Source organism: Paroedura picta, chromosome 2 (assembly GCF_049243985.1).
Source record: "Paroedura picta isolate Pp20150507F chromosome 2, Ppicta_v3.0, whole genome shotgun sequence".
Taxonomy (NCBI): Eukaryota; Metazoa; Chordata; class Lepidosauria; order Squamata; family Gekkonidae; genus Paroedura; species Paroedura picta.
The window spans coordinates 151,435,600-151,450,764 of NC_135370.1; the positions used below are offsets into that span (position 1 = coordinate 151,435,600).

At 43.0% G+C, this 15,165-nt stretch overlaps 1 protein-coding gene across 33 annotated transcripts in view; it reads left to right on the forward strand.

Moving 5' to 3' along the window:
• NRXN3 (neurexin 3) overlaps positions 1–15,165 on the forward strand; it is a 1,515,064-nt gene that overhangs the window by 81,568 nt on the left and 1,418,331 nt on the right. For all 33 annotated transcript variants that reach the window (XR_013228547.1, XR_013228548.1, XR_013228549.1 and 30 more), the window contains exon 2: positions 6,345–7,498. Coding sequence is in view for 29 of the 33 variants with exons in the window: in XM_077323384.1 (XP_077179499.1) it covers positions 6,790–7,498 (709 nt within the window). In the remaining 4 variants the exon portion in view is untranslated. The remainder of the gene's footprint in view (positions 1–6,344; positions 7,499–15,165) is intronic.

Here is a 15,165-nt window from a genome sequence, read left to right on the forward strand (position 1 = left end):
GAAAGCTTACGCCCTGAATAAATCTTTGTTGGTCTTAAAGGTTCTACTGGACTTTGATTTTATTGTTTTCTTCAAACAAGAGCCCAGGTTCATTTCACTTTCCTTTGCGGGAAATAGTGGAATGTGTTTTTAGTTGGTTCTAATATATAAACATATATCCCCCCCCATGAATGTATATCAGTCTTCTTAGTACTGGTAACATCTGTCCCCTGTGCGCTTCATGATGCACGCACACTTTATCATTAGGTTCCAGCAGTCGCCAACCCTCTTGCACAGTGTAGTGTTTGTTTCTTTTTGTCATGTTTTTCTTACTTTGATGTGCATCCAAAAACCTTTCCTGTTTCTAAGAAATACTGACTGAATTAGGAAGCTTAGTTCCAAGTTTTTTATGGAACATTATTGCTCTGAATTTCAGGATGGCAAGATGTGATTATATTCCCGAATATGTGGCTTTCTTTAGAATGGTGGTCCCCAAACACCGGGCTGCGGCTCCCTCTCCCCCCCCCCCCCGCAGTAAGAAACTTCCCAGACCGCAAGCTTGCGGCCCAGCAAGCTTCTTTCTGTGGGAGGGGGGAGAGAGAAGCAGGGCCGCACATGCACGTTTGCGCCATGTGTGACCGAAAACACACCTGCGTGTTTTCGGCTGTGCATGGCGCATGCGCGCATGCACGGCTGGGCAATTACCCTCCCTGCTGCCGCTGGTCCGCAGCCTGTAAAAAGTTGCGGACCACTGCTTTAGAAGACTTTTAAATACCTGGACCTTGACTGTCAGTATTTTTGAACTTGGTTGGATGCTTGGAAAGCCATTGTCATGGTCAAAGATTTAGAATTCGTGTCTAGAAATTGAAGGCTAGTATTGATTATTAAATTTTGTTTATTATTTATTTATTAGTTTTGTAGGCTGCCCCTCTCTGACAGCACTGTCAAACAGTGGGTGATTTGGTATGCCGTAAAAGTTCAGCTTTTAAGTACAGAATGTTTTGCATTGTCAGATTTTTTGATAGGGCTATTTGGAAGGTGCAAATAATAATCCAAAATCAACAGGCAATTTCTGCTAGAGTTACATACTTGGTAGTACTGTGCTTCTAACATGAGCAGGCTATTTTTATTGTGTCATTTTCCCCATCTGCTTAACATGCACATTTGTTGAGGCCAATGTAAGATAGACATGGTTCTCCTTTTATATTTGTCAATGGTCAGATTTCTATCATGTAGTGTCTCTGAACAATATTTTGCACCCTGTGCTGTTCCTGAGGGTGTGCTGACTACAGGATAAAATTTCAGGGGCCTCTGTGGGCTGCAGTTGGAGGGGGAAGCTCAGCCCTGCCCTTGAGGATATTGTGCGCTTTTAGGGACTCAGCCTACTTTATAGCTGATTGGGTGGGATGGAGGTACAGTTAATTAAGATTAGTACTTTTCCTTTAGTCCCAATTAACCCCCTACTGAGACTCTTTTAGCTTTAAAATAGTCAGAGTCCCTAAAAGTTTGCAACATCCTGAGTGGGTGGTGAGAGTTATTTATCCTAAGCCCTCCTCCTCAGGTTGCTACAAACTCTTAAAGAGCTCCATCAGCTCAATTTCTGTTCTCCCCTCTGGTTTCCTTCCCTTCTTCAACTAATGCTCAACAGTCCTCAACATTTCATGACTCCTGGAGGGGAATGAGAATGCTCTATCCTTGTCAGGCTGTGTTTCCCCAGTGGTGGATGTAATATCTTTTACAAAAATGTGCAACCTGATATTTTCCTGCATACCCAGGGAGTTCCCAAGTATGTATTAACTCTTACCTGTGTCCATGGGTGGTCTCTTTTTGATCTCCTACTGATAAGCACTTGACCTTCAAGTTGATCATTAAAAAGATTATGCAAGCCAGCCCAGTTTAACAATTCAGTGGATTTCAGAGTTACAAAAGATAGCCAGAGCCGAAGAGAATTCAGTTCCATTCACCGCTGTCAGAGATGATAGCAGTGAGTCATAGCAAGCAATCATCTTTGCCTACATAGAGAAAAATGCATCTTTTTGTCAGAAAGCTGGCTCCCTATGGCATTTCTGAGCAGAGAATTCCCCAGAAAATTGGCAGCACCAGCAGTCTCCACCCACATAAGATCTGGGGATAGTGGAACATGATAAATGGCTGCTGGCTGCAGTGTGGCTCATATTGTGTCTCTTCCACTGGGGAACTTTATCTATTCACATGACATGACTTTCAAGGACTGTTGATGCATTGCAATGGGGGTTACCCCATCTGTTTTCACTCTTAAAAAAGAAGCTGCCGTCATAATATCTCCTATCTGTGGTGACATCCATCTTGTCTAAGAGAGCCAAAAGCTAGTAACGGAGACCACCTGTACTTAGCTTTGGTTTACTGCTTGCCTATTTTATACTTACCCTTCTGAAGTGATGGCTGAGTTTCTCGGTGTGAGATGCCTCTCCCCAGGTAAAGAATGGCCAGTTGCATTGCAGTTGTAAGATCTTCTAATGTACTCACAACCACCGGTGTTCTTCATTGGCTTGAGAAACAAAGTACCGCCTCAGCAACATTTATCACAGGAGGCTTGTGTATTTGATTCTCTTCATTATTAGTTTGATGGGGGAAGGCAATGGAACAAACCTATTCTGCGAGCATTTAGCTTTTATAGAGATTTCTCCTCTCCCTCAAGAAGCTTAAATTATGCCATGATGAGATGTTCTCTTTCAGCTTTCCTTTGGGCAGCATACAAACAGTGCTTTCAGGCAATCTGCTCTTGTGTCATCTACATTGGGCCAACCTCTTATTTTCTTGACTAAGGGAGAACTTTGAATAATACTTTAAGAGGCCTCACTGCAGATTCCGAGGCATTTTGAGTTGCTTGGAGCATCTTGCTGGCTAATTTACAGTTTATTATATTTCTATTCCCATCTCATCAATAATTCCAGGCCTGCCCCATCCCTCCCCATGCGCTTTTCCTGCATCTTAATCTCTCCTTATTCTACACAAATCACAGGGTGTTTTTAGTGTGACCACTAGGGAGCCAAGAGGAGAAAGGTAAACAGAGAGGATGTTCCACAGTAACTTTGCAAGGCCCATGAGGGAATAAAGATTTCCCAGTGCCTCCAGCTTTTTCCCTTCCATCCGTCAGAACCAAGCTGTTAACAATTAAAAGGAATTATCTTCCCTCTGGTTTTGACTTGATTGCATTTGTGTTTATAGCAGTTTAGCTAACAAGCTCCAGGTAGGCTGCAGCAGGAAGTGGTTCATATGCTGGGCATTTGAATGCTTGTATCTCTTTTGTATTCGGGTTACCTTGTCTCTGATTTTAATTATTTTGTTTTATTTTACATCTGACTTGGTTTACCATGTGGCAACCAGAGAGATTTATGTCTTCCGTTTGTACTGTGCTTATCATCCACAGTAATATTCCCTGTCTCACAACAATCTATTCTTGCTCTGTGGGGCAGCTCATCTCTGGACTGCTGAGGATGAAAGGCACTGTTGAATTTTTAGAAATTGTATTAGCACAAGTGTGTCTGAACCAAGTGTTTTTTTTAAATGTGTTTCATGTTTGAGTATAATGAACAGCTAGTTTAATCTGAGCCATATCTCATCCTAAACAGCTAGTATAAAATTGTTCTGCTAGGTAAAGAGCACTTGGATCTGAAACATAAGCTGTGGCAAGGTATGGCAGAACCGGCTGGCCAGCTAGGAGATCCCTACCTAGTAACACTGGATAAGGCTCGTCCTCTTTTAACCCCCTCCACTCCAAGGGTTGTCTGAGATCCACCACACAAGGAGTTCTACTTTGGTTACCAGGTGTTGTTCTAGTTCTACTCCATACCCACCAGGTTTTATCCTAGCTCTGTCCCACTCCCATCCACTTTCTGTCCTGTCTTCTGCATGTTTTAGATCTGACCCTTGATTCTAGCAAATGCTGCTTTTGAAATATAAAGCTGATAGTCCTATCCTGCATTCTTCCCGATTCTGCTTATATTTTTAGCATGAGAGTTTTGTTACTTCCTAAGACAATGATAAAATAAACAATAAACATTTTATTTATATACCACCTCATTCTGGTTAGCTCATGGCAGTTAACAAAATTAAAAACAATTATTAACAGTAAAAACATTAGCATTAATATAAAACTATCCCTTCATATAAATTTACCCTATGGGGGTTGAGCAGAGCTTGGAGAGGTTTTCTGTCTGGGGATGGTTTTCACTCAGGGAATCCAGTATCCCAAGGTGTCATTGCCTGCTCTCAACCATAGGCCTGGTGGAACAGCTTAGTTTTGGTGGAACAGCTGGTGGAACAGCTTAGTTTTGCAGGCTCTCTGGAATTGTTTTAGGATCCTGGAGGGCCCTGATCTCTTCAGGCAGAGCAGTCTATCAGGCTGGGCCAGGGCCAAAAGATCCCTGGCTATGACCAGTTTTATCTCTTTGGGGCTGGAGACCTTGAGCAGATTTTGGCTGCTTGATCTTAATGCTCTTTGTGGGGTACAGGGGAAGAGTCAGTTCTGAAGATATGGGGTCCTATACCATTTAAGGCTTTAAATGTGAGAATTAAAGCCTTGAACCTGAATTGGTTGCCAATCTGGAGCCCGTCTAGTTGGGAGAGCCCAGGTGTAATATGTGCTCTCCATGGAGCTCGTATAAGAACCGAGCTTCTGCATTCTGGACCAGTTGGAGTTTCTGGAACAGCTTCAAGGGCAGCCCTATATACAGTGAATTGAAGAAATCTAGTCTGGAGGTGTCTGCTGAATGGTTCAAAGTGGCTAAGTTGGATGTCAGCAGGTAGGATACAAGCTGTCATGCCTGGCATAGATGGTAAACACCTAGCGAGCGACATCTACTACCTGAGCCTCCATAGATAGGGAGGCATTCAGGATACACCCAGACACTTGACAATGGTTGAATGTGTTAAATGAACCCTGTCAAGGGCCGGGAGTTACACCATACTATCTTTGGCATGTTGACCCAGCCACAGAACTTCCATCTTAGCTGGATTTAACTTCAGTTGATTATGCTTGAGTCAATATACCATGGCCTGCAGACACCCAGCCAAGCAGAAAAGAGCTGCTCCTTGTACAGGTAGCAAAAGCTGCTGGCCAGTTATAGTTAGCTTAGTCCTGGAAAATTCCTGAGGACTTGTGGCAGTAGAGCTCAGTGATGGAGGGAACGAACCTAAAGTTGGGTATAATGCCATAAAACCCACTCTTTAAACCCATCATTTTCTTCAAGGGGACTGATCTGAGTAGTCTGGAGAACACCTGTAAGTCCAGTAGACCTTGAAGCCCTAACTGGAGGTTGGCAACTCTACCACACCCATCCACCAAGCCCAGGCATCAGCATATTAATTCACTGGCCAGTGAGAAGGCCTCAGTCACCTTTCTGAATCTTTGAGTCAACCCAATCAATTTTTGCTTCCCTCCCACTTTCAAGATTCCTCTTCTTGCAGTTTTCTTCCTGGGTAAAGACTACCTGTTTCTGTGGAAAGCTTTTCTTTCTCCTTAATGGAATAAAGAAGGGTAGACATGAGTTTGATCTCCATCCTGTGAAGATCACTTGTCATTTTGGGAGATCACCAGTCCCCACCTAGGAGCTGGCAACCTTAGCAGATGGACCTTAGCAGATGTGTTCACTGGCAGTCTTCAAGCAAAGGTTGGATACACACTTTTCTTGGATGCTTTAGGATGCTTAGGGCTGATCCTGCGTTGAGCAGGGGGTTGGACAATGGTCTGTATGGCCCCTTCCAACTCTATGATTCTATGACCTGCTGGTGTAGTTCCTGGTTTACCTTCTGTCCGTAGCAAGGATCTGACATTTAACTTTTATATTTGATGGGATATACAGTGAATATGTTTTATTGAGCAATCTGGAGCCTGCTTTGTGTGTGTTGTAAGATGGTCAGCAGCAGAAATAGACTTTTCTGTAAGCTTTCTAAGTGCAAATGGAGGGTTATCTGTTCAGTGCTGAGAGATAATAGATGTTAGTGTGGCCTTGCTAACAGGTGTATAACACAACAGGAGCCCTGAGGTGGATGGTCTAGGCTAGCTCAATCTCATCAGATTTCCAAAGCTAAGCAGGGTCAGCCCTGGTTAGTACTTGCATGGGAGACTACCAGGGAATGCTACTTAGGGCCAGGCAATAACAAATCACTTCTGTTTGTCTCTTGCTTTGAAACCCCTATGGGATTGGCTGGAACCTGATCACACTTTCCACCACCACCATCACCACCATTGTCTAGCTGTAAACCAATAGATGAGTCCCAATCAGAGTGCATTGAGTTCTAATGTGAAAAGCTAAGGTAACATGACACCATGATGTGTTTAGTGGAATGTATCTTTTAACTGTATTCTTCCACTGTCTCTTCAGGACTTGATTGTCAAGAAACGGGGAAATAAGACCAGCTTTTTTACACAATGAAGATTGCCTCTGTCTTTTCTGACCAAGGAGTTATGCGCTCAATGAGTTCATGGTTATTCCTGCTTTGCTGCCGTCACCATTGCTCCTAAGGGGAATTGATGTTTGAAGACTGGTTACTGATTCTGCCTCCTTCTCACTGAAGACAGCAAGTGTCAGCAGCCCAAGGCCAAAAACCTTTCTTGAAGAATCTTCACCCTGCTCCTTCTCCTCTTAGGATAAAGGCCTCTGGATCCTACCAGATAGCTGAGATCTTTCCTTGACAAGGAGAATTTGCCACTTCATCTTGTGTTTTCTCTTGTGGAATTTAACAGCTGTAGTGCTTATTACCAGAGCATCTGTTTTGAGCGGCTTTCAACCTTTTTTGTCCATTAAGGAAAAGCAGCTTCTTTCAAACATGGGCTTTACTCTCCACTCTGCCTCTTTCACCCTAAAGGTGAGCTTATTGCTGGGCTCTTTTCTCAGCCTGTGTCTTGGGCTTGAGTTTGTGGGTGTCCCCAATCAGTGGGCACGTTACCTCCGCTGGGATGCCAGTACCAGGAGTGACCTCAGCTTTCAACTGAAGACTAGCGTTTCAGCTGGATTGCTCCTCTACTTCGATGATGGTGGTGTCTGCGATTTTCTCTGTTTGTCCCTGGTGGATGGGCGTATTCAGCTCCGATTCAGTGTGGACTGTGCCGAGGCCACAGTTGTCACAGACAAGCAAGTCAATGACAGCAACCTGCACTTCCTGATGGTCAGCCGCAACCACCTCCGGACAGTTCTTGTGCTGGACGGTGAAGCCAAGCCTGCAGAGGTGCGCCCGCAGCGCCAGTACATGACTATTGTCAGTGACCTCTTTGTGGGAGGCGTCCCGTCAGACATCCGTTCAGCTGCTTTGACCTTAGACAGTGTCCTGGGTGAGCCACCATTTAAAGGATTTATCTTGGACTTGAAGTATGGCAATTCAGAACCCCAGCTCCTTGGCCACCAAGGCGTCCGCCTAGACATGGAAGGGCTATGTACAGAGAACCCATGTGAGAATGGTGGAAATTGTTTCCTTCTGGATGGTGAGCCACAATGTGATTGCTCAGCCACTGGATATGTAGGGAGATTCTGTTCTGAAGGTAAGAGATCAGTTACATTTCTGTCCTTCTGGACTTTACTGCACAACATTTTGTGTTCTTGTTGTTGCTATGTTGTTGCCTGTGTTGGTTGTGTGTCAAAAAAATGTAACACACTTCAGTAAAACAAACAGAATACTTGTTGCCAGGCTATCAAATTGGACATGAAACTAGCAAAACTATCTTCACAGTTTTTGCCACACAGTCATCACTTGGCAATTTTTCTATATTCCATGGTTTTGTCAACATTTGGGATTTAGAATTCTACATACGAGTTATGTGACTACCCTCTTAACCTCTTGAAGTAATACAAACAGAAGTGAACGGTTATAAGAGATTCTTTAATGCCTCCAGCCAAGAGTAAGCATTATTTAACTCCATTATGTAGTTAAGTAAGAATGGAAAGAGTAAGTATCTGGATATTAACAAAGGATGTATCCTGAGTACTCAGTAGAAATCTTGCTGCTCGCAGCATTTTGAGTTGGATTTAGCTCTGCCTAAATTTGAAGATGATGAAAGTATCTCATGTGTTCATTCTGAGACCTGAGTAAAACAGATCACCACATTAGATCAGTTACCTCATGTGCAGAGTGCTTGTGCTACGCTATGCTCAGTTCTTTTGAGATCAGGAAGGAACCAGAGTTGTATCCTGTTTCCTGTAGTCCTGTTTGATGTTCAAGTCCATGCTTCACTGATAAGGTAATCAAGAATGTGGAAGGGCCTGTTGGTCCTTTGTGCATCCAAGGTAAGGAAAATGCAGGTTCCTATAAAAGGATTAGGGTCACAGCGCCAAGACAACTTATCAAACTCCAGAACAGAAAATCCTGCCTGAGAACTTTCTATTACAAGGAGCACTTTCAGTCAGCTCAGTGCATTGGAAACTTATCAATGGAAGGAGCAAGCATCAAGGAAATGGTGTTATTGGCTATGCACTTGCCCTTGCTGCTTGTTACATTTTAGTCACTGTTTATTTATGCAAAATGGATCCTCTTCCTCGATTTCTTCTTATGCTCAATTTCCAGTGAATGCTCAATCTTTGATTTGTGGCGTCTAATCCTGTTATGAATTGCAGCTATGTCCTTGCTGCTAGCTGTGTAAGAAGGTAGAAAAGCACTCCCTTCCAAAACAGATGCCCCAACAGAAAATGAGCAAGGTAAAGGAATAAACCATCCCCAGCTTTCTTGTGTGGTTGTGCCAATAAGGTATTCTTTGGAAGAGTAGCTCTGAGATGGGCTTCTGAGAGGGGTGATCAAAAATCAAATAAATAATGATAAATAATCACCTCTAGTGAGATAGAGATTTGGATCATGAGCAATTTAGCCTCTTTCTCAAAAATGTTTCCATTCTTTCCTCCTTGTCTTATATGCTGTTGTAATAATTTGGTGTGTCAATTAACACTTTATTTCAGGGTGACTTTCATCTTCAACTGGATACCAGCATCACCTCCTCCTCTCTTTGGATCATTAACCTGCTTTATAGCATTTGCCAGCCTGTTGATTTCTGAGCCGATCTGCATTTACTTCGTCCCTGACTTTGGTTGGTTGGCTGATGGGACCTGATCAATAGCTCCAGTTTTAATAGCTAAATGTAGTGTGTACATTTTAAATAATATGTTCCCTTGACAGAGTTCAGGTCATTACTTGGCTCATTTATTCTGTGGACAGAGGGAAGATTATATAAATAAATATTTAGCAAACCCTGCTGATAGTGAAGTTCCATTTACAGCATTCCAGATTCGTTAATGCAAACTGCAGTTCCAGTTAGTGAACCTCAGTGTGCAAATGTCCTAAGACATATTTGCAGAAATCCAGCACAGAACATTAGAGATAAAAACATGCAAAAAGTATGATAGGTAGAACTATACATTATAATTTGTCATAGGTCTCACTTGTATTTGCCACTACTAGTGTGGTGGCAGCTTCTCTTCTTTGCCAAAATTGCCATCCAAGGAGAAAGAGGTTGAGAATATACATATTGTCTAATGTGCATTGACATATTTTCTGCACCACAAATGTGTATCTTTTTCATGCCAGGAATTTCCATAAAATTTTCTAGACAAATCCTGTGAATTGTTTTCTGGCCATTGTGGTAAGTCTCTCTTAACAACAGTTCCCGTGGTTTCCCGAGAAGTATTGAATATTAAACTAATTGGTGATGTAGATACATCCTCTGAATCCAGATATTTTGGGATCATTGCTTTTGAGAAACAAGTGACTTCTGCTTGCTGGCTGACATTTTTGCCCTCAATATGCATTCTCACACATCAGCATCAGGAATTTATCCATTCAGAGCAAACAACTGAAGTGGGAATTAAAATATAATCTGTCCAACAATTTCAGTCAAAACCGAAGTTGCAAAGCATCCTTTTGGATTTTCCCCATCTACCAACCAATAAATCTTCTCTGCTTTCTGGAATTGTTCTGGCACTAGAAGCAACTCAGTTCGCTACTGGGTTTTGAATTTCACAGAAAGACTAAGTACACATTGAAATTATGCCTTTGTAAATATTCCAAATAAAACAAAAGAGGGGACCAGCCATCCAGTACATTGGCATGCCCAGTGTTACTTTCTGCTGTAAGAGATCAAGAACAGTCAAGGCAAGTTCCAGGTTTTGGGATGGCCTTGGGCAAGATGCCCTCCATCACTCTACTCCTCTAAGCATGCTGCCTTATCAGGAAAGCACATATGCTCCCAAGAGCACAGCATGACTCTTTCATGTTCCTTGAAGCTTTTTAGATGTGAACAAGTAAAGGTTCCCTCTCCAAGCACAAATACAAGATTGTCCTAGAAACTCCTGGGACAAAGTTCCATTACTTCATGTACAGCGATTGGAACCAGTATCTCTAGTTGCTGGTGGGCCTCTTGTCAAGCCAGGGTCCTGGTGGATGTCCTCACTATGCCATTTCTTGATTCTATTCATGATCAGTGCAAAGTGGTTCTCAAAACAGCCTACCTCCCCTCCCCATGCCTAAACCACAGGTGGAATGTTCTAAAAAGCTATCTAATCCACAACTACCTTTCCCACATTGAATCTGGGCAGCAGCATGTTCTAATTTAAAACAGGAAAGCAAAGAGCTCCCCTAGAATTGAGTCCAGTAGCATCATACAGATTTCGGGTGTATAAGTTTTCAAGAGACAAAGGTCCCTTCATCAGATCCCAGATCCCTATCTGATGAAGGGACTTTAACTCTTGAAAGTTTATGTCCCAAAATCTTGTTGGTTCTCTCAGGTGCTAAAGGACTCCAATCTAGCTGTTCTACTGTTGACCAACACTGCTACTCTCTGAAATTATCTTTATGGAATTGCTCTTGTATCCCCTGCCAGATCATTTTGCAGTAGTGAGATTTCCAAATTGCCTCGCATAAGGAGACATGCTGATCCCTGACAAGGTCTCCATTCCTGAGGCTTCTTTTGGGGTTGCAGGTGAAGCTGAATCGAAATTCTCTTAAGAACATCTAACAAACTGCTCTGCTGATAGCAAATTCGTATAGGGGATGCTGCCACCATCTCTGCAAAGTGACATCTAAAATGGCTCGAGCTGCCTGCCGGGGCTGTTTCAAAACGCAGCCTGAATAGGGTCCTGATTGCACCTCTTTCCTTGATTACAGAGCAAGATTTCCTGGGGATGCTCTCTCCTAAAATGACAGAGAAGCTTGCCACACTGTAATTATTACAGTTTTAACAGCCGAGTGAACAGATTTCTCTGCTTCCTTTTTAAAAGGGACAGGTTACTGCAGGGCTTATCTTCCACCTGACCCTTTGGCATGGCCAAGGTTTCCTGTTCCAGATGGGTTTGATGGCAGCTGCTTGGCCCTCTCTTGCAGGCATGTGGTGCCCTGGTGCCACCTCCTTTCCATTTTATGACACTAATAACCACTCTGGCACTTTTCCAGGAGCCTGATGGCTGTACTTAATTTGCATACATTTTGTAATCAAAAAACAAATGAACACGACCATAATATTTGCTTCTACTTGCATCTTCCTTGATGAATGAATATAAATTGCTTGTTGTTTGAATTCACCAGTGGTAAACAGCCAAAGTGTTTGTGTGATCCTTGCCCTACTCTGTTAGGTTGAGGGCAGGCAAATATGGACAATGTTTTCCCCCCATCTAGCTACAGTTTGAATGGTTCAGACCAAATTTTCCAATTGAAAACTGCACTGAAAGAAATGCATAGTAACCTGGGTTTGCCCAGTAAATGAGAGAATGGAGAGATGGACCCAGTGTAGCTCCTCTCTTTTGAAATTGTGGAAGGCTTTAATGGCTGGAGTTAACTGGCTGTTGTGGATATTCTGGACTGTGGGGCATTTGTGTGGTAGTTTTAATCACTGACATTTTGCCAGTGACTGTTGCTGACATCATCAAAGGTAGGACATGGCAACTTGGGAATCACCGTGTGCTTGCACATAGTTTGGAATACCCACAACAACCAGTCCTCTCGGTTTGTTGGCTTGATGTTGGCATTCTATAGCAAGGAAGCTTATTGTGCAATTTTGAGCAAAGTTATAACTTTGTAAGTCTGTTCAAGTTAATGGGCTTAGAACAGTATGACTCCTCCCTCTCTAGTCAAGCATTCTGACACCATAAATAAAAAGTGATGGATTGCATCTAGACTCATCTTTTTGTTAACAAAAGGCATTTTCATTGGAGGAACAAAATTTTGCTGCCTTCTCCCCTCTTGCAGTTGCCCATTGGTCCCCCCCCCGAAATGCTGTTTTAGGGGGACAATGGGCCCTCTGGAATGATTTGAGGGCAAATCTGAGGGGTCTGCAGCAGCAGTTGGCAAAAAGTACATCTCTCCTTCTATTAGTGGAAAATTTAGTCTGGCTCTGGCCTAGTGGCATCTCCACATCCAGGTAGCCAGAGGTTAGGCATCAGAAGTTGATGCTGATTTTGCTCCACTGTTCATTCTCCTGTTTGAGGAAGCAGTGGTGGCTGGTGGGAACAGCAGCTGCCAACTCTAGTATGATCAAGATCAGTGTTGATTTCTCTTTACAATAATAGCTGCTTTTTTGCTTGGGCAGATGAGCAAGAATGTAATGGCAGCTCCATCCATTTCATTGCCAGACCTTCCCTGTAACTGGGGTGGGCAGGCTCATTGGGCAGAACCTTGATGATGGTCCCTCAAAACATGGAGGTGGCCCTGCTTAGTTGAGTAGAGCAGGGGTAGTCAACCTGTGGTTCTCCAAATGTTCATGGACCACAATTCCCATGAGCCCCTGCCAGCAAACACTGGCAGGGCCTCATGGGAATTGTAGTCCATGAACATCTGGAGGACCACAGGTTGACTACCCCTGGAGTAGAGCACGTCTGTTTTAGTTGAAAAGTCACCATGGATAGGGGGAGGCTAGAGGAAGTTTAGAAAATGAAAGGAAAGATATGGGGTAGGAAAGTATTGTGTAAACCAACTCGGTTTAAAACCCTTTTATGGTATTTTACATCCTTTCCAGAACAAATTCTTTTCTTTTCTTTTCTTTTTTTTTGCACATTTTAAAAGCTGTTTTCCAATCGTGTCTTAATTTGATGGTGATCCAGATGGTCACTAGAGAAGCAAGATGAACTAATTAATGGCTGCAAAATGCTTGCAGGCATTACAGTGCAGTGTAAGCACAGTTTGTTGTCATTAATAATACTAGTAAATATCAGAGAGGAAGGAAACCTGCAGCCTTAGAGCAAGGTCCTAAATTGTTTCTCTATTTTATGATTGTCAAATGGCAACCCTCCCTAAAAACTTAAGTGTGTGTATAGCACACACACACACATACACAATTTTACTTGAAATGGGATGCTGTATGAGCTGTGGAAGCTGAGCATGACACCTGCAGTATGGGGATTCTAGCTTCTTTATTGTGGAGATATTACATATCTAATATGTACTGTTACCGTCTGTTATTGGAAATTTGTGTCTCAAGGACCTAACAAGGCATCATCTGGGTGCTAGAAGTGGAAGAGGGTTGTAGTGTTTCCCTGTTTGTAAAAGGCAAATCAGACGCAAGCCTCCATCTCTCCGCAGATTGTATGTATTTTCTGGGTTAAATTTGAGACTCTGATATCCATCATGGGAACACATGAACATCAGGTGAATTGTTCTCTGGTATGTTTGGTATTTGGGCAAGAGGCTTCCCTCGTTAATTTAAGTGGGAAGTATTACTGGATTCACTTTCTTCGTTCTTCTATTGGAAAATATACCCAGGAATAACAGAAGATGCAGACAAAGAGCTAACATATTCACAGAACTCAGGTCTTAAGTCTGTGGATCTAGTTCTCTGGTCTGGTAGAGAATACTTATTCTGAGGAGATGATTAAAGGTAGAATTTCACAAGGGATTCCAGTGAGCAATGGAAACTTCTCAGTTTATAGCACACAAGGATCATGTGGAGGACAAAAGGAGGAACGCACAGTGAACAGCCCCTGAAGCTTCCGGGAGAAGATCTGCATTTGACTTGTGTTCCCAGATGCTCAGTGCCCAGGGAGAAGGTGACTATACATAGTGATTTTTCCAGGATGACTCTTCTGTTTTGGTGTTTGCCGTCCCTTCCTTGGGAGAGCAACAGAATTTCCAGTGTGCTGCTGCTGTCCAGTGACAGCAACATTGGTCTTGAGTGGAACTACACTGTTTTCCCACAGTCCTTCACTGCAGACATACAAGTTTTAACCCTAAAGCAGTCCCTGGTGGTTTATACTGATAGCTGTATACAATGCTGCATCTATGGATTTATTTTGCAACATATATATTTATATAACAATAACTGCACTCATAAAACAAATTACATCCTTTTTCTCTGGTTTTATTACATCCCCCCTGGGGGGGAACCATTTTCCTGGATGTTTAAAAATTATGGTAAAATTTAAACAAACGTGTAAAAAGATTAATGCAGCTGATGACAGTAATTCATGTGTACTTATTAAAAATCAATTGTGCTTTCACTTAGTTTCTGAGTTGGATCCAGCCAGCTCAACCCCAACCAGTTGCAGCTCCCCTCCCACATGGCTTTTGTCCATGCAGGTCCCATAACTCCCAGCATAGCAACTTCCCTTTTTTCAACAATAGAAAAGCTAGTTGGATCCCACTTACCTTCTACCTGGCTTTATTTTGTCTGTTTACATATTTCAAAGCAAGTTTGAATTGGTACTGATGATTAGGAATGGGCACAAACTTCAAAATGCCATGAAATTGCCTTTGTTCATGCCCCCCCAAACCAAAGACCAGAGGAGGCACCACCCCTGAGACCTTTATGGACACTTGCGCTAGGAGCTTGCTCTTGGTGTGATCAGTTGCTTGGTGGGATTTGATGAGTGGTTGTGCCCTTGCCAGGCAGCCCAGCCCAGCTCACCCCAAGCGGCTTTCACAGGGAGCTTGCTGTCTGCACAATGAGGTGTTTATAGGAAAGCTCTTTTAGCTCATGATTTGACTTTTCCCCACTTTAAAGCGAGGAGAAGTGAAACGGACGCACACAAATTGGAGCAATTCATTTTGGCAGTCAGGAACACCCCCAAACCAATCTGGAATTTTTTGGTCTGTGCCCACCCATAGCGATGTCCTGTGGTAGGAATCTGGGAGTGACCCTTGATGCCTCCCTTACTATAGAGGTGCAGGTCGCAAGAGTAGCACATCTGGCATTCTTCCATCTTCACCAGGCAAGACTACTAGTGCCCTATCTGTCCCCAG